Source organism: Haplochromis burtoni, unplaced genomic scaffold (assembly GCF_018398535.1).
Source record: "Haplochromis burtoni strain Fernald_Lab_line unplaced genomic scaffold, NCSU_Asbu1 Contig_283, whole genome shotgun sequence".
Taxonomy (NCBI): Eukaryota; Metazoa; Chordata; class Actinopteri; order Cichliformes; family Cichlidae; genus Haplochromis; species Haplochromis burtoni.
The window spans coordinates 99,180-119,256 of record NW_024582644.1 but is presented as its reverse complement, the minus strand read 5'-3'; the positions used below and the strand labels follow the sequence as shown (position 1 = coordinate 119,256).

At 45.0% G+C, this 20,077-nt stretch overlaps 1 protein-coding gene across 4 annotated transcripts in view; it reads left to right on the top strand.

Moving 5' to 3' along the window:
- Window positions 1-20,077, top strand: part of LOC102291285 (kalirin RhoGEF kinase) — a 158,979-nt gene that overhangs the window by 81,106 nt on the left and 57,796 nt on the right. For all 4 annotated transcript variants that reach the window (XM_042227835.1, XM_042227834.1, XM_042227836.1 and 1 more), the window contains exons 10-21: window positions 1,282-1,404; window positions 1,557-1,748; window positions 3,406-3,537; window positions 5,765-5,863; window positions 5,942-6,073; window positions 9,503-9,625; window positions 14,750-14,941; window positions 15,072-15,241; window positions 16,609-16,783; window positions 17,028-17,280; window positions 18,235-18,401; window positions 19,675-19,794. In XM_042227835.1, the coding sequence (XP_042083769.1) occupies window positions 1,282-1,404; window positions 1,557-1,748; window positions 3,406-3,537; window positions 5,765-5,863; window positions 5,942-6,073; window positions 9,503-9,625; window positions 14,750-14,941; window positions 15,072-15,241; window positions 16,609-16,783; window positions 17,028-17,280; window positions 18,235-18,401; window positions 19,675-19,794 (1,878 nt within the window). The remainder of the gene's footprint in view (window positions 1-1,281; window positions 1,405-1,556; window positions 1,749-3,405; window positions 3,538-5,764; window positions 5,864-5,941; window positions 6,074-9,502; window positions 9,626-14,749; window positions 14,942-15,071; window positions 15,242-16,608; window positions 16,784-17,027; window positions 17,281-18,234; window positions 18,402-19,674; window positions 19,795-20,077) is intronic.

Sequence of the window (20,077 nt, the reverse complement as noted above, 5' to 3'; positions counted from 1 at the left end):
GAGAAGTAGATGATGTGTAAACACCAAAGGCAGTGTAGCTCAACACCTATGAATAAACTGTCCCTTTGTGATGGAGACCTGTTGTTGATGGAGCCTCTGTGTACTGAGTCACACGTCATAATGAGACGCTGCCATCTAAAAATAGTTTCAGGCACTTCAACAAAAATAACCTAAAATCACAGAAGATTTACTTCATTCAGCACAGCTGCAAGCAGCTGCTCTTTACATCTGTACAGTCACTGTGTTGGGAAACTCCACTGTGGCCTGGATGAATTAGCCTGTGGCATTTCTCTAAACACAGGAATAAGTCGCAGTTATTCCAGTGGAAAATCAGCCAACATCGCTTTACTTTCTCCGAGTTAGTTGGAATTGTGAATGAATGTTAGAATTCCCGTCATTCCATTCATTAACATACCAGCCTGTTTACAACAGCTACTCCTGTTTCAGTCCAAAATGCTATATATGGACATTTCCCATATTAGGACCAGACTGTAGCTATTGTTCAAAGGCAAAGGTGATTATTATGACTTACTTTAGTTGTTATTCTGCTCGGGTGATGGGGATACAAAAACTGGCCTCACTGTTGTACAGGCCCACAGGCAGGTCCTGCTACATTAAAATACAGTAATTACTACGAAAGCTGCAGTTTTTATGTTCATGGAGGCACAGTTTATAATATCTTACTGTCAGCTTGTACCTCTGCCTCCTGATAACAGAGCTGTGTTGTTGATGGGAGCATAAAAGCGCCCCTCTCGTACACAGACAGACACACACTGGCGGCTTGCTCTGCTGCTCCATACAGAAATCCACATGCAGATAAATATTTACTGTAAAGCAAACAGAGAAAAAAGAGAAGGTTTTTGTCCACATCAGTGTTGTCACAGCGAGGCACTGTGGGGGTGTGTGGACCCGTTTACACCGGGAATCACTCAGCTCTCGCGGTCGGGCCGGGAAAACATTCAGGCCTGACGAGGCGTTTGTTTTGTGGAAAACGCTGCAAGAAAAATGGCTGTGTCTTGGTTGCCGTGGTTACCGCGAGGCACAATAACCAACCCGTATCTGCGTGAAAGGATGAATTCTTCATCATCCTTCAGGGTAGGCTAACTTTTTCTTAACTTTCCACACTGTAGATACTCAGCTGTGTATGTCTGTGTCTGCACTGAAGTCTTTGGGACTTTGGATTTCGAGGGATTTTGTGCATTACTGATAATGTTTTGTGTTATCACGAGTTTACATGTGGTGTGAATCATTGCACTGATCTGCTGTGTGGTCTGCCTGCAGATGTTTGACTGGATCAGCCACAATAAGGAATTGTTCCTGCAGAGCCACACGGAGATCGGCCGAGGTTACCAGCACGCTGTGGAGCTACAGACTCAACACAATCACTTTGCCATGAACTCCATGGTACACGACGCCTTCGTAGTTCTTTGCAAACCTCATTTATCATTTATCGTGTTGTAAAAATGACTGGCAGCATTAGGTCAACTGGTTTAATTTCTGTGTAAACTGCTGACAGTTGGAGCAACAGTCTTTTGATGGATGCTCTTTCTTCCCAGAATGCCTACGTAAACATCAACAGAATCATGTCGGTGGCGAGTCGTCTGGTGGAGGCCGGCCACTACGCCTCCACTCAGATTAAACAGATCTCAGGACAGCTGGATCAGGACTGGAAAAGCTTTGCTGCTGCACTTGACGAACGCTCCACCATCCTGGCCATGTCATCTGTCTTTCACCAGAAGGCTGAGCAGGTGAGATCCCAGGAAAACCTTCCCAGATGTTTCTGAGCAGATACTCACTTACCCAGCATTCACAGGGGGGACGTCGGCCACCCTTTCTAACCGATGTAAGGACTTCTCTGTCACAGAGGACAAGCTGCACCACTTACTGGTGACTGATCGGGTAACTGTCTAATCTAAAAGTCTCTCTGCAGTAGACACATGTCTAGAATGTAACATGCAAATGGGACATTTATGCTGTCTGATTATATTTAATAGATCAAACTGCTCTACTGCTGATTCTTGGAAGGTTGACATGGCAACAGATGGAACCTGTTTGATTCCTGCTGGGCCCTTGACATTAGCTACAAGAGAACATTTGAGAAAGCACGAGATGAAAGACAGGGAGAGAAGTGGGGACAAGAGAGGGATTGGATGACACTGACTCCAACAGAAAAGCAGATACGTGTTGACTCAGGAGGAAAAATGGAAAGAAAACTGGCAAAGCTACAGAAAGGATACAGTGAGAGTACAGTGTGAAAAACAGGGAGAAGGAGATAAAGTGGGTCTTCCTTTTAAGCCATGTAGACGGTTCTAAAGAGGCTGTTGAGAATGCATGTAAACAAAAAACTATGATGAAATAATGAGATAATAAAAAAGGATTCACAGGTCAGTTCAGCTTTATTTATAAAGTGCCACACCAGCCATCGCCTCGCTGGCATTGGTTAACTGTATGACTGGGATTTGCTGTGGAATATCAGACACCCTGTGCTTTTCACAGGTCAGAGCAGGTTCAGCCTCAGCACTGTGGCACATGTAAAAGGGTCCCGCATTAGACATGGGTCAGAACCACTGTCATGCTGGAGCAGGGTGTCAGGGTGTGGAGGATGAGCTAATTGATAGTCTAACCTAAACCATCTGGGACATTAAGTTTTGGTCCATACGGCGATCCCAGGAGCTTTGGTATTCCCCTGGTCCAGATCTGGGAGGAGATGTACAGGACGCCATGAGTACCATTTTGAGCTGCATGGACTTGGCTGCTGCATCATTTTTGGCGTTTCTTTGAATTCAGGCCTCTAGGTTGATCATTTACATTTCCATCATTTGGATCATTTCAGCACTTTCTGCAGAATTTCCACCTGTTTATATATTTACATTTAAAGTTATCCATGAATTCTCCTTTGGAAAATCTTGTAATATATAGCATGTTATAATTTTTGGAAATTTGCCTCCCAACTCTGACCCTGGTTGAGATGGTGACCTGGTTCAGAGGCAGATTTGATGAGATTTCCCAAACGTGTAGACCAGTATTAGCCTAGCTATAGCTCATGTGAGCAGGCACTGAGTCCTGCCACATCTGGACTCTGGCTGACCTTGGCCTGCCTGATGTTAGGCCCAATATTTGTCCGAACTGCAGGACTTTATCTCAACACTACCACCTTAAAAATGAAGAAAACTGTTCTACTTTCATCAAGAGTTTGAAGCATTACTGTAGTGATGCAGAGAAGGGTAGATTAAACGGACAGTAAGCCACAAAAGGACGTTGATCATGGTTATATGGAACAGACCAAAGCTGACCCAGAATATCTGATACTGTCAAGGAACCAGAGAAACATCATTTTGTTGAATGAATCTTCTCATGAATGCACGCACTGTATGAATCCATCTGTGTGTCTGTTTCATTCATAAGTTTCTGTCTGAGGTGGAGACCTGGTGTAAAGTCTGCAGCGAGGGCGGGTTACCATCTGAGATGCAGGAGTTGGAGATTGCCATTCACCGTCACCAGAGCCTTTATGAGCAAGTGACCCAGGCGTACACTGAGGTAAACCGCCCAACCTACTCACTCAAATGAATGTTAGCGGCAGCTGAAGCTGACAAACATCACACAAAAACAAAGCACAACGCCGCTGTGTGCCTGCAGCGTCTGTGATCTGTGAAGAGCTGATCACTTTGGTAATGTGTTCACTCCACAACGTGTTTGTCTGGAAAACATTTAGGATTTAAAACATCTTTAATGTCCAGAACTTTGCTGTAAAGCTAAACGATGTCACGTGTAAAAAACATTGAAATATTTGGGCTCCAGAGCCTCTTGTGGATGCTGCCAGTACTGCGGACTGAGACTGGCTGTGATGACAGGGTGCCATCGGGCAGTTGCTGCACTAACCCTTCAAGCTGTTGTGTGAAGTCACTTCAGTAAATGTATTCTGTGCTCGCAGCAGCATTCTGGAGTTTTATCTTTAGACGGGGGTTAAATGAGTGAAGGTGAGAGATAGTCCCATGGTTGCTTTAAAGGATCTGTCATGCCTGCAGTGGATTCAGATCCTTTGGATTCTGGTTTTCAATAATCTGTACAACCATGTGACAAACATTGTTTTTTGCATACTTATGCAAATGTGACATGCACCATGCTAATTCATTTATAGAAGCCTTTCTCTTGGGTGGGCTGTACAGGTGCATCAGATATATTTTGCGACACATAATCTCTTGACCTCTTTTTGACATTGTAGTTGTTGCTAATGAGCGTGTTGGATTTGTGCTGCAGTGGTCCCCTATGGCTGTGAGTAGTCTCGAGTCTCACAGTCATACAATCCATGATGGATTGCAGCTGCTGGGACAGTTTAGCTTGTTCTGCCACATAGTCAGATCTGTTGCACACTAGAACACCACTCTAACCAGAACCCACAGCTGAGAACAAACTGGTTTGTGTGCCAGACTCAACGGGAACAAGGACTGCTGTCACTGCAGTTCAGAACACTGGTATTGGAGTTCTTAAGGTGAGGAAAGTGCAGACATCTGACTGTTGCCCCAAAGTTTATTATTACTTACATGTTTATTTCTTCAAGGAAAATGTGTGTTTCTGGTTTCACCCACATACGTGTGTAGATGCACTGGAGTGACATCACATTCTTAATCCATAAGGCTTTAATGGCCCACCCTTTGCAGCAATAGCAGCTTCCACTCTTCTGAGAGTGATTGTTTTCCACAATGTTTAGCAGAGCTCAGACATGTTGGACAAGAAGGTCTGGTCCCGGCTATTTCACCCTGAAGGTCTTCTATCGGGTTGAGGTCAGGACTCTGTGCTAGCCAGAGTTCTTCCACATCTAAGTCAGAAGTGCCATTATCCTGACAGCTTCCAAACCCAGATTCATCCATCGCCAGACGGAGAAGCATGATTTGATGCTCCAAAGAGCACGTCTCCACTGCTCCAGAGTCCAGTGCTGGTGTGCTTTACCCAACTGCATCAGATGGTTTGCGTTGTGTTTGGTGATGTAAAGCCTCAGAGTTGCTTAGCTATGGAAGCCCGTTCCATTAAGCTCTCTACAAACTGCTCTCGAACTAATCTGAAGTGCCACATGAAGTTTGGAGGTCATTAGTCATGAAAGTTGGTGACCTCTGCACACTGTGCAAAGCATGGCGGACAAAGAAGCACTGTCGTTGGGGAATCTGTTAAAGTGTCACAAATAAGACAGTTCGCAGAGGATAATCCTGTGATTGGTGGTCAGGGATTCAATTCATGGTGACAAATCACAACAGCAGCTGGTTAAATGGGGCGTGTTGTATATGGCCTGCATTTGTATAGCATTTTTCTAGTCCCTAAGGACCCCAAAGCGCTTCACACTACATTCAGTCAATCACACATTCACACACTGGTGATGGCAGCTACATTCTAGCCACAGCCGCCCTGGGGCGCACTGACAGAGGCGAGGCTGCTGGACACAGGCGCCACCGGGCCCTCTGACCACCACCAGTAGGCAAACATGTGGTTAGTATCTTGCCCAAGGATATTTGGCATGCAGCCAGGAGGCAGCCTGGGATTGAACCACCAACCTTCTGATTAGTGGCTGACCTGCTCTGCCACCTGAGCTACAGCCACCCCCTAAAGCTCTTTGAGCGCTCAGGTTGAACAGTTTGTAGGTGGCAGAGTCGTCTTTTTGTTTTATTGTAATGACCACAACCATACTTTAAATCCTAGCAACATATTAAGACTTTTATAGTTGGAGCACCGGTGACTGCTGCTCATGTGATTCATGTGATTTATGTGTTTGCAGGTGAGTCAGGATGGTAAAGCCCTGCTGGATGTCCTCCAGAGACCTCTCAGTCCAGGCAACTCGGAATCTCTTACAGCCACTGCAAATTACTCCAAAGCGGTCAGTGTCCCTGTGTTACCAATAGGAAACATGCCTACACCATCTACCGATTAAGCTAACATTTGTGTTTCTCTGTAGGTGCACTGCATCTTGGACGTGGTTCATGAGGTTCTTCACCATCAGCGGCGTCTGGAGAACATTTGGCAACATCGAAAGGTCCGATTGCACCAGAGACTGCAGCTCTGTGTATTCCAGCAAGATGTCCAACAGGTAAACACACAGCAACGTTCAGGGTGTGACCAAAAGGTTCTGAGAACAGATCCATAAAAACGTTATATTTCCGTCCTTCTTTTTTCATTGAAGACCAGCTTTTTTCAGATGGTCTGCTATTTTTCCATCTATCAGTGGAAGACCCATTTTGTCCCGTTGTACTTGCGCCTCTGTTGTGATCTCCTGAGCTGAGTGGTGAAATCATGTCTACAGGGTGGAGATATCAGCCAGAATGATTACAGTTTTGATTTTGATGGAAATATTCTCATCCCATCCTAGCAAACATCCCCGTGCTGGCCAACAGTGGGTAGCAGTAGCTGTAACTGTCGGGCAGTGTGGGCAGGGAACTCAGCGTGCCAATGCAAAGCCCACAGCAGTTTTGGGGGTCCCCCCACATGGCTTCCTGTGGGCAAGCTTGCAGTCCACATCTAGAGTGTGGGCATGCTGTGCATACATACACTGCAGGCCTACAATGGGCCCCACTGGAGACTCTACTTAGTGTGGACGGTCCACAGTCAGCCCATTCTATGGGCTCCCAGTCTGGGACCCCTATGGACCCCACATTTCACTGTGGCTCCAGTTTGACACATTGACACTCGTGCATCACCGACAGCAATGACCGATGTGTGTGTGATGAACGTACCACACGTTCTCTGCTGCCTTCTGTTTCTGCCTCAGACGTGTGTGGTGGGAACATTGTGGTGACAAAGTGCTCTGGTGTAAGCCCAGCGTCAGATAGTGAGGCACCAGGAGTGAGATACAACCAAGCACCACATCATTCATCTCTGAATTCTGCCTGAGCAGCTTTTTGTTCTTTGTTAAATAAAATCACTAACATGAAACGACTTTCAGTGTCTCTGCATCAAACTTCAGCAATAGTGTGCTGGGCTTTAACACATGCATCCAATTCAGATGGTGCCACCTATAGGTTCAGTAAGGAACAGCAGGTACATGGTTAAACATTACTGTGCAAAAGTCTCAGCCTCCCCCACATTTCTTTATATTTTGACTTTAATGTAAGTGGACTTGAGCAATAGTTTCCCTTTAAAATCAGTAGTGGACTAAAGAGAGGTTAGTAATCCACTCAACACTGACCTATGACCTATGAGTCATGCAGGCATAAAAAGGTCCCAAACTCAAGGAATAAATCATCAAGTGAAAGCAACACAGTGAAGCACTTTCAGTCTTTATTGAAGCAGTCAGTGTTCTTTCTTTCCATTTATGTGTCACTGTTAGTATTTCCCATTTTTATTAAATAAAGAAAGTGAGGGGTGGCAGTCTTGCACCTTACTCCATGTTTCAGTCGTGTGTATTTTCCACGTCTGAGTGTAGAGCTATGCTGTAAGGAAGAGCCGCAACAAACAGGAGAAAAAGTGCGAGCTCTGTACAGCTTTCCAAAGACTGAACGTCTGAGCTTCTACAAATTAACCTCACACATGAAAGCTAGCTGGCTATAAACACGCAGGTGGTTGGGACGGTGATTGGCCTGGACTGGAATCACTAATGCATTTACCAGCTCAGCTCTGACAACATGCAGGTCCTGGTGGTGCCAGCGTTTGCTAAAAGCTGTCCAGGTCGGTCAGTGTGATGATGTGTGGTGAAGCTTTTGCACAGTACAGGAGGTTTTATTTAAGAATCCCATTTTGTTGAATTTTCATGCAAGGCCCAGCTGTACATATGTATGTTTATATTTCTTTGGGGAAATATAAACACACTCTTTAACTTTTCTGGAGGACAGACACATATCAGCACATTGAATTCATTTGCACAGGCCTGATGTATCTGCAGCTCTGATGCATTTAGTGTATGTACAAACAGGCCTTGGCAGAGCGAGTTAGAGCTGCAAACTCACAGATGAATGCTCTAAGTTTTGGCGCCATGCAAATATTTATTTAACCCAGGGGAGACTGTGGGAGAGTGTTTAAGAGAAGTAAGAAGACAAAGAGACAGACTGAAGAAGAGATCATATCAGTGGGTTATAAATTCACTTAAAGCAGAGCTTTGCAAGTTGTACTTGTCATGCATCACTTTCTATGAGCCCCCAGAGGGAGAGGCACAGGCACAGAAAGTGAGAGAGCGACCTTATACAATCGTGCATAAATCACTAAAAAAGGCTGTTGCACGAGTGCTAATGCTACAGGATATACATGACCCCAGAGATGAAGAGTGAGAGATGCAGACGTGAAGGCTGAGCGTACAATGTGTGCAGATCACCAAAGACAGTCCAGCTGCAGTTTCAGTCTGTGCACTGTGACCCTACACTGACCTCTCTGTGGCTCCAGCTGCTGCACTGACATCATGAGTGCACGCTGTTGCTTCAAGGCCTTGAAACACATAATTTGCTAATGTGCGACAGACTGGATGTTAATCCTTAGGATCCAGAGGTTGCCTGAGCTGCTGGTCTTACTGGACAGAAGATGGGTTGCCTGGGTTCATATTTTATTGCAGCAGTCATGCATAAAATGCAGAAATGAAGATGTGTCAATATTTCAGTATGAACATTTAATGGAAAGAATGGGCCTCTGTTAGTACACCGTGCACCTCATTTCCATTTATTATTGGACTGTTTTATCATTGGAGATCTGAATGTCTTCAAATTATTGTCACTGTATTTACACAGCTATGTACAAGCTATATATACATATATTTGTCCTGCAGGAGACTCAAAGGGTAATGAGTGAGAGATCCAACATTTGGTTTCATGTCCAAACTCTGATTACATCATGTTTGTGCCTTAAAAAAGAGGCATTGATTTGTTTGATCTTACATGGCACACAGCAGTGTGTAGCAGTGGAAACATTCTGACGTCACCAGATACAAGAATCAAGTGAACAAGTAACCAGTCAGCTGCAGGGAACCATACACTCGTAGGACTTTTCTCAGTTAACCAAACTGTGGAGGCGCAGGTTGACTCTGGAGTCTGTACATTCCACTACCCCCTTGTGGAAAGGAGGGACCACCACTATCCCACTTAATAGCCAATATTATATTTTAAGAAATCACAATTTCTTTCAGCAAATTATTTTAGTCAGAGTTTTAGTGGCTCTCAAACCTTTACAGGGCCAAAAACATGTTTTTTCATTGTTTATTCCCAGTCTCAGATGAACTAGAACCAGTACTGGGGTTACTGTCCAGGGGAGAAAAGGCTACAAAAGCCACAGAGCTAACAGCTCATAACACACTCGTATATGGAAAACATGGCATGGAGACATCCTGCTCTTCTCAGCTGCACTGACCTACATTTCCCACCCAGATCATGAAGGTTTCATTGATTTCATTCTTTATTCATGAGCTCTGAGACCATTTTGTGCATTTCTACACATGTCGGCAGAATAAGAGTTGGAAGTAGCAACGAGAGGTTTAGCAGGTGACCTTAAATCTTTGCCGTGTCTTCAGGATGATCTAAAGAAGGTGTTTTCTCCCGTCCAGGTGATGGACTGGATAGAAAACCATGGCGAGGCTTTCCTCAGCAAACACACGGGCGTTGGGAAATCCCTCCACAGAGCCCGAGCCCTGCAGAAGAGACACGACGACTTCGAAGATGTAGCTCAGGTAAGTTACTGGATTTGATCCTACTCTGAAGGCTCCTCTTCTCTGTTGTTTTGTTATGTTGTGCTGCAGTTTAGCTGAAAGAGCAGGTCCAATTCGTCCAGGTCTTGTTAGCAGTAGAAATAAAAAAAGGTCAGCTTTGCCTAGAAAAAGCAAAAAAATCAGCCCAGTTTTTAATCACGTTTATCTGCTCACTGTGCAAACATCTGTTAGTTATCTGCCCTGATTAATTCCAAATTTTCTAAACCACCGTGTCTGCTGGTGGAAGCATTAGGAAATGCCTTTACACGACCATATATGGTCAAAGGCTTTTCTGAAAGATCTGCAGAAGATGTTATCCACATCCATTCCTCAATTTCACCGCTGCAGTTTGTCATGTGTTAAACAAACAGCAGAGTGTTGGTACTGAAGACGATCAGTCCAGCCTTTCTGCTCCTAATCTCGTGCACGTTTGAAACTTCACATGAACAGCTCACTCGGCCGCCTAACTTTATCTTTTAGTGTGTGTTTATTTTTGCAGTCCTAACTTTGGCGCTTTGGTCGGCTGTGGTTGGTTTTAATGTGAGATGAAAATGGATGTTGACTTGACTTTATATGCAGCTGAAGTTGTGAAGACTGGATCGCGTGTCGGTCAGATTTGGCCCCCTCGTCTGCCGGTGCACGGGGCCGTGTGGCGTAAAGTCCAAGGGCTGATTTATTTTTAGGCTTCAGACAATGAAAGTCCTTGTACAACATTATTGTTGCTGCGATGTTCTCTCTTTTTGTCATCTCTCCTCTGTCATTTTATTCTCTTCATATGGAAAAAAGTTTTGATCTTTTATTAAAAGTTTGCCCTTTTTAACTTGAGTCATGTCAGAGCTGTCTGTAAGTACCAGGAAGCATCGGTCTAACTGGAATCTATTACACTGGTTAATACAGTAAAGGGATAATCCCATAAAGAAGCGAGTGGTAATCCTATAAAGAGTAGTTGTATGATCGGATATTTACACTCTGGATTAGGATTATCCTTCAGATCACCAGTGTTTACATGTCTCTCTGTCCCTTCCCTCGTTTTTTCACTTTCCTTTTTGCAACATGGATACATTTAGCACATGTCAGATGAATATCTAAGTATATTTGCACAAACAGAAAGACGTGGCACATGTCTGCAAGTCTTGCTTTGTGATGTGATGCTGTGTCATTGCTCTCCTCATCTGATTATGAACATTTGAGCCTCCCGAACATCAAACAGAATGACTTAAATACTATTTTACTCCCACTGAAGTCTTCATCTTCCAATTTCTCCTCCCGGCTTTAAGCCTTCATTTCTTCAGAGAGCGTTGGCTCAGTCGCCTGCTTCACTACAAAGACGTGTTGGCTGATTAGGACGTCCTAATATGAAATATGATGACACTGAAAACTCTGTTAACAATGCAAATATGTGTGTACAACGTTTGGTATGTGGATTGTGTCTGTTTCACTTGGTTGTCCATGAGCAGTTACAGGCTTATTACAGGTGATTGGTTGTTGCAGCTTATTGACAAGATAACATTGTAGCCTTTTGTATGGAGTCTACATTAGGCTACGTTCACACTGCAGGCGAAAGCGCATCAAATCCGATTTTTTTGACCCTATGCGACCATCTATCCGATCATGGTGTGACAGTGTGAACGGCACAAATCCGATATTTTCAAATCCGATCTGGGTCACTTTCGTATGTGGTGCTGAATCCGATACATATCCGATGTTTCAGAAAGCGTTTGATGGTCAAGTCGCATTAAATCCGTCTTTTATGTCACTGACACAAGACAGACGCCGATTATCAGCGCCGGAGAAGACATCACGAACGCTTCCTGGCCATCCGGTGAAACTGTTGGGAAGACAACGTTGGAGAAACGTGAACATTTTATTTGTACTGCATAACCTGCAGATTCTGACAGAAATCTGCAGCTATCCTTTGAAGCAGCGCTCCTCTAAAACAGCAATAAGGATCATTATTAGGTTATTTACATTATTATGTAAATAACAAAATAACTTAAAGCAAAAATTGGGAAACGTGAAGTCTGAAGTCTTTATATTAAAGGCCATCAGTCAAACAATACTGTTGTAAAAAAATCGGATTTGATCAAAAAATCGGACTTGAGCATTAAGACCTGCAGTGTGAACGTAGCCTCTGTGTGGGAGCATTTATTTGAAGTATTTATTGTGTCGGACCATCAGTCGACCTTTTGTCCAGCTCTCTGTGGGGGTTGGAGCCCCTCCACAGTGTAGGGTGAGACACGGGTCCACCCTGTGCAGTCATAAAGCTAACACAGAGAAACAGTCGCACACATATGAACACCTGCAGAATCACAGAGTGTAACCTAAATGCATAGTTAACCTCCTAAGACCTGAGTGCGTTTTTAATTTCTCTGTGCCGTTTGGGCTGATGGGCACCTGATGAATGTAAAAACAAAGAATCACCTGATTTTTTTTTTTTTACCTGATATTTGTTTCTGAGAAAAATGAGATCCACATAAGAGGACATTAGTCTGTGGCAGTGTAATGTCCTCGTAAGTGGACATCAGGCCCTTGCAGAGACACTGCACATTAGTGGCAAAACACCAGAACAAAGGTTACGCCCTCTTCTATAAATGTATAAGGAATCTTCTGAAGGTGATTACATAATGGTTTTATTCAAAGTTTCTTACATAATATAAGAATTACTACACATAATGTCAGAAAACTGATACTAAAGATACTTGGATATCATTGGATGCTAAACAGGCCTTCGATAGAACTGAATGGCCGGTTCCATCTAATGTGGTTCCCAGATTGGGTTTTGGTTTGTGTTTCTCAAGAGGATCAGAATCTTATACACAGAGCCGATTGGCAGGCATAACAAATGGAATGACTTCTAAACCAATAACAGCGACCTGCCCAACAAGGGTGCCCTCCTCCACCAGTGCTGTTGGCCCTCGGCCTGGAGCACTGAGAGTACACCGAGCTTTGACTGGGATCCAATGAATGACAAGTGCATCTTATATATCTCTACCCCGATGATGTTCTCCTCTTCTTATCAAATCTGGCAGTATCTTCAACCTCATAAAACAAAGTGATGCATTTGGACAATTTTCGGAATAAATTATACAAAATCATGAGTGGTCAGCACTGTTGCCTCACAGCAACAAGGTCCTGAGTTCAATTCCAGCATCAGGTCTTTCTGTGTGGAGTTTGCATGTTCTCCCTGCTGTGTGGCTGCTCTCCGGGTACTCCAGCTTCCTCCCACAGTCCAAAGACATGCAGTTAGTGGGGCTAGGTTATTGGTTACTCTGAAGTGCCCATAGGTGTGAGTGTAAGTGTGAATGTTGTCTGTGTCTCGGTGTTACGGTGTGAACACACCGTTAGCCCTGCAGCAGACTGGCGACCTGTCCAGGGCGTACCCCGCCTCTCACCCTGAAACAGCTGGGATAGACTCCCCACGACCCTGGAAAAGGATAAGTGGAAGAGAACGGACGGATCAATGTTATATTTACATCAAGAGGAAAGAGATTCTCAAATAACAAAATCACTGTTTAAAAATCCAAAAGGAGGATTCATGTTTTGATTCATGTTCATTAATTTATAAGAATCAAAATTAAACCCGATATAAAAACAACCATTTGAACATTTTAAGGATTCACCAAACCGTTTTTTCTCACCAGTCTATCCTGATGCAATAATGCATCCTTTTCAGCAGGAAGAGCTTTAGGAGCCTTTAAACTATGGGCGAGTAAAGGCTTCAGAACATAGCAGCTCTTCATTCAAACAGCGCCCGTATGATCGGCTGTGTCTAAACTTTGATATCTCTAAGAAGCTCTTTTTTCAAATCCCTGCAGTTGAGACAGTTTATTTAAACCAAACATCAGTCGTTCACATCTGAACCACAGTTCCTACACCGTGAAGACCAAACGATAAAGAAAGACACATTTCAGTGTTTATAATGTAACTGCTGCCTTTGACCAAGAGTCTGTCAGTAACAGGTTACAGGCAATGAAAACTGATATTAAGATGTTTAAACGCCCAGGAACAATCCGTTCACACAAGACTGAGATGATTACAGGAGTTAATGACAATGAGACCTTACCCCTGAAAACTGAATTGGTGGTCTCCTGATATTCCTGATGTTTGTTTGAAGTATTCGGGTACTTTGTGTCAGTGTGTGTGAGACTGTCCGGAGCTCCAGAAATCCTGACAGATGCTAGTGCAGACGTTGTTGGGTCTTTGTTTCCAGCTCCTGTGAACCTCGAGTTGAGTTCTTCTGATATATTTGAGTTTTGTGGTTTTCCTTCATTATGATTCATGCTTTGCCTCCGTGTCATGCCCACGTGTCTCAGGTCGGCATCTCTGTGTTTCCTGTTTTATTTTGACAGTCTTTGTTGAGCTTCCCTCTGTCTCCTCACTCTTAATTTGTCCCAGCTGTTTCCCCATGTGGTTCCACTCCCCGATCACCTCCTGTCTGTGTATATTGTGCGAGTTTCCCCCTGACCTTTGCTGCGCTGCGAGATTTCTTATGTCAACATTTCCAAGGTTTTCCTAGTGATCCGGGTTTTGTGTTTATGTATAAGTTCTTCCCAGTGTAGGTGTTTCTCAGTTTGTAAGTGTGCCTTAATAAACGGCACGCCTTCAGTTCCTCTCAGTCTGTGTCCTGTGGTCGGCGTTTGGTTCCTCACACAAAACACATGATCTGTCTCCGGGTATTGTGACAGTTGGAGTACAGGTGGTGCAAACACTGTCTGCTGGGCATCTACCCAGAGAGCCCTGCTTCATCAATATGTATTGATTTTTGGACTTTTAGGGGCTGGAAGAATCAATCATTGGAGACAAAAGGAAAAGTGGTCACATGCTATGTTGGACAAACTGACCTGGACTGTCAGAGGAAAGGCAGAGGGTTTGAAAAAGTATGGAGACTGTGATTGGACAGCAGTGCAGAATTCAATTGTTGGTCTGTATCTGAATGTGTTTGCTCAGGGCGACTGTTTAAAACGCTGGAAATGTCGATAAAAACATTGAAGTATAAAAACTGGAAAACTGCACCAAAAAACGGTTGCACTCAGCTTTTTGGTATCGTGCACTGCCAGCCGTGGTTCATTATACCAAACTAAGGGAATGTTTCTCTCTACCTTGCAGAACACTTACACCAACGCAGACAAGCTGCTGGAGGCAGCCGAGCAGCTTGCACAGACAGGAGAGTGTGACCCGGAGGAAATCTACAAGGCAGCTAGACACCTGGAAGTGCGAATCCAGGACTTTGTCCGCCGGGTGGAACACAGGAAGCTGCTGCTTGACATGTCTGTCTCCTTCCACACACACACTAAGGAGGTGGGGACAGTTTTGCTATTTATTCCATGTAGCCACAGAGACAGGTGATAGATGTGTGTTGAAGCATCAGCCTGAAGTTATTCACTCTCTTTGCATTGACGATCATTTCTGTCTGCGTGTCTGCATCCAGCTGTGGTCGTGGATGGAGGAGCTGCAGAAGCAGCTGCTGGACGATGTGTGCTGCGATTCTGTTGACTCAGTTCAGACTCTGATCCAGCAGTTCCAGCAGCAGCAAACAGCCACACTGGAGGCAACGCTCAATGTGATTAAAGAGGGAGAGGAACTAATGCAGCAGCTGAGGTAACAGTCATACTCTTCTTATTGTGGCAGTATTAGAGCGAAAGGGAAAAGCTGACACCAACTAACAACTGAAGTAGTGAAATGAGGATTTCTAAAGTTAATAGAGCATCTCAGATTGTAGCATCAATACTGCAAATGTCATAAAAACACACAGACACACAAATACTACACAAAATGTTCAATCAAAACAAAATAACAGAAACAGTGATAGCAGCAGAAACAGGAGGGGTGGAGCAGTGAGTTCAGGGGTGGTGTCAGGACCCGCACAGCTGATCTCCATCCATCCTGTCGGACACCGGGACAGGACGACAGACAAGTGTTGGACTAACTGGAGCATCCAGCTGGAAAGCTGTAAAAGTGAACTGGTTGGAAGAAACCAGTAAAAGAAAAAACTATCATTTTGAGAAAAAAGCTGAAATGATCTTTGGGGAAAGTCCAGAGTTTACAGTTGATTTATAAAATGCCTCTTTACTGCAGGAGGGTGGAACTGCTGTGCCTTTGCATCTGTCCAGTACCAGCCGTTCATTTCCCGTCTTCATACTGATCAGCACTCTGTGTTTATGTGCTAATGAAACATCATTTCCTTCCTGTGAAATGCACTATACACAGGTACACACACACAGGTCTTTATCACCAGCTTCCACATTTATTCATAGTTTTCCCAGGTTATGATATGAACACAGTCTGACAGCTGTCGGTCCCAGCTGATTTCCCTCTCTCTCCGCTCCTCTCCGTCTCACTATAAAAAGGGAAGGAAACCATTATCAGTCCAAATCGCCATCAGCTGTTCTCACCGGCATCTCCAGCACCGCCCCGTTGAGCCCACTGCACCACTCCTCCCCTGCAGCCGCGCCCGGGACCACACCTCCGCCACACTTCCTTACTCAAACCAACTGTGAAGCATGATTTCAGTAATTCAGAGGGAACAGCAGCCGTTTGTCTTGAAGCAACAGTGTCTTTACAGCTTTATTCTCCAAATGATCAATAATATTTTAATTAATACTCAGCCTATTTTATTTTTACTTGTATTTTTTTCTGTTCTGGCACTGGATATGAAATAACACGACACCACCACAAGGTTAAACTCATAGTGCATCGTGCACAAGCACGAATGCTGGTTACTCTGTAGGGTCTGCAAAGAGCTGCAGAAGCCTGGGAATGCGCTCACAAAGATAACAGACATGGCCGTGTGTGTGTGTGTGTGCTCTTCATCTACACACAGAGTGGAGCAGGCAGCATTCATGCTACTCTAAACACAGAGAAATATGACCTCTGTACTGGTGTTCTCAGGAGCACACGCATCCTCGAGTTTGGAGACGAGTTGGACCATTTTGAATCGTCTCCTCCTGTATCCTGTGTTTTTGCAGGGATGCAGCCATGTCCACCAATAAGACGCCACACTGCAGTTCCATTGCGCACATACAGGGTGTGCTGCAGCAGCTGGATGAAGCCCAGGGCCAGATGGAGGAGCTGTTCCATGAACGCAAAATCAAGCTGGACATCTTTCTGCAGCTTCGCATCTTTGAGCAGTACACTATAGAGGTCAGGCAAGAGGAATGTTGGCTCAGTGCGTACAGTTAACTGGACGTGATGTGTTAACGCCAATCAATGCGCTTTCTTTCACCGAGCAGAATAGAAAAACATATTTTGCTAATTTTGAGGTTTTGTCAGCACAAAGTCTGTCAGGACCAAGTGCTCAGATCAGCTGCTGGACCAGGTCTGGCTCTCGCTGTGTTCTTTTGTTCACTTGAATCTTTATGATTGCTCGCTTTTCCCGTTCTGGCAGGTCACGGCAGAACTAGACGCTTGGAACGAGGATCTGTCTCGTCAGCTGAATGACACCAGCCGCTCGGGCGCTAGCAGCGGCAGCAGCAGCGGGGGAGGCGGTGCCTCGTCCGCCGGCTCAGAGGATATCGGTCTGGCAGAACAGCGGCTGAAGCGGCACGCAGAGAGGAAAGCAGCCATGAACAACATGACCTATGAGGTGATGCAGCAGGGTCAAGATCTGCACCAGTACATCATGGAGGTCCAGGCTTCAGGTAAGGGACGCACACATGATTCCTCTATGAGCGCGCAGGAGTGAACCATGAGGTCTGAACTTGAATCTGACAGAGACTCTCTGTGGCAGGTCCAGACTTTTTTATCCACTGCCTTTAGCGCACACTGAGCCACACACTTTTGTGCTCACAGCCTTAGTCCTTGTTGTTTTAGCCGTATTAATCTTTCTCTGTTATATTTGGATTCCATCATTGTTGTGCATTTGACTTTGGGAAAGCACTTTGTGCAGCATAACTAAACTTGGCCTTGACACTAACAGAGTGCTACTCTGGTCCCAGGTGGGATCAGTCTCTCTGAATCGCCACACAAACTAAACGCTCTGTTTGAAGCCCAAAATCACTTTCAGTGAAAGTAAAAAGTTAAATGGGAATATAGCATCCTTAAGATGCAACATGGTGAATCTTTTCTGTTTGCAGCTATTCAGCAATTCATACTTTGTCACGTGGGCGATCGTGGCTCAAGAGTTGGCAGTTTGTCTTGTAATTGGAAGGTTGCCGGTTCGAGCCCCGGCTCCGACAGTCTCGGTCGTTGTGTCCTTGGGCATGATACTTCACCCGTTGCCTACTGGTGGTGGTCAGAGGGCCCGGTGGCGCCAGTGTCTGGCAGCCTCGCCTCTGTCAGTGCGCCCCAGGGCGGCTGTGGCTACATGTAGCTGCCATCACCTGTGGGTGGATGTGCAAAGTGCTTTAGGGACTAGTAAAGCACTATACACATACAGGCCATTTACCATTATTTCTTATTTTTACCAAATGCATACAAATTACAAATGAATTGCCCTCTGGGGATAAATATAGTCTCTCTGATCCTGAAAACAGGGCTTGGCTTGTTTATCCTTTCTTAGATAGCAGCATTTCTCTGGTTTCTGAGGTTCTCCAAAACTTCCTTTACACTAATTTGTTGACATGACAGAAGCAGAACGTGTGTGTTTGTCACAGGAATCGAGCTGACGGGAGAGAAGGACTTGGACTTGGCCTCTCAGGTTCAGGAGCTGCTGGAGTTCCTGCATGAGAAGCAGCAGGAGGTGGAGGTCAACGTGCAGCACACGCACACGCGGCTGGAGCAGACTCTTCAGCTGCGCCACCTGCAGGGAGAAGTTAAACAGGTGAAGGCATGGCACTCACAGGGAGGACTCCATCTTTAACCTACTTTGCTATGTGGCTTCAGTTTGTTGTCCCAGATCTAGAAAACATCGAGACTCAGAGAAAGCTGGATCCTAGTCCAACTAGAGCAACGTTGTTATCAACTGTTCTCGTTTTGAACAGGCTGCTCGATGTTGGAGAAGTGACAGGAACAACAGCCAGGCTGTGTGTGTAGACAGGAAACACACTGCTGCAAATGGATACAGCTGAATCATTTATTAAGCTCATGCCAACGTGCTAATAACACACAGGAACACACCCTCACTGCTATCCTGTCTGAGATCACTCGTCAGTAAAGTTCACAACCTTGAATAGATGAGGCACCTCGTCTGCCATGGCTAACGTCATCTTCCATAGGACCACTCTCACTCCAAACACACATAACACTCACAGTTTGTCATGTTTTGAGGCGTCCCACAGGAACGCGAAAGGCAACCCTGTGATTGGATTGAACCAACAGAATGGGGTTGGAGGTTGGCGCGCCTGAGCGAAATCACTCCTCCCCTGCACGTAAATGATTGTTGTTGATGTGGATGTCGAGCTGTGAGCGGAGAGCTGCAGCCGGCGAGGGAAGATGTCAGTGAGCGGTGAATCGGGGTCGCGCCGTGCCTCCTACCTGCCACAGTCACATGGTGTCATATGTTAGGTTTTGGGATGTGAACGCGTTGATTTCACCGTGTTACAAAGAAATGTAACCCGAGGAGCACATGCATGTCACAGGTGCATCAGTTTTTGTTATCTCTCAGAAGCTGTGTGTGTCGTGTAGTTGAAGCTCTGACTAACATAATGCGTGTAGTGCAAGTGTGTCCATTAAGACATCAGTCAAAGCCAAAAACAGTCTATTTATTTGTACTTGCACAAAATAACCTTTGACCTTTCACTGCTGTAAGTTTCCTTTTGTTAACAATGAAGCATGTCACACAAAAGGTCCGAGGTGTAGTCCTACTGATATTCTGATTACACATTATTAAAGATGTTTCAGTAAGTGTGTCAATAAAAACATTACTCATGATAAACGCTCCCAGATGTTTGCGCGTGTTAGTCGTGCAGGACTGAAGCTGGAGTTTCCCGAGCTTCACTCGTGTAGCTCCACAGCGTCTGCAGACACACGCACACGTATTACATGTTATTAGTACAGATATGGTTTTAGTGAGAGAGGCTTTCCCACCACAGCGTGTATACACCTGCATGTTTATATAAGTCGTATGTTGTCATGGTGTCTGACTCGTTGTCTAGGTGTTGGGTTGGATACGTAACGGAGAGTCCATGCTGAACGCCAGCATGGTCAACGCCAGCTCGCTGTCTGAGGCCGAGCAGCTTCAGAGGGAGCATGAGCAGTTCCAGATGGCTATAGAGGTACACACACACACACACACACACACACACACACACACGGCCTAATTATTTACTGTACAGGAGTAATAATTTTTCAGTGTGTGCTGGTTTGAATCGTAGCAGATGTGCACGCAGTGACACAGAGGTGCTCTTTGTCATGTGTGTGTGTGAACCAGGCTTACCTCAGTCGTTTACATTCTGCTCTGAGTTTGAACAGTTACAGCTGCTTCACACACACTTACACACACACAGTAAATCCTTTAGGTGCTGTCACTGGATGCTGTGGTGTTACTTTAAATAGCTG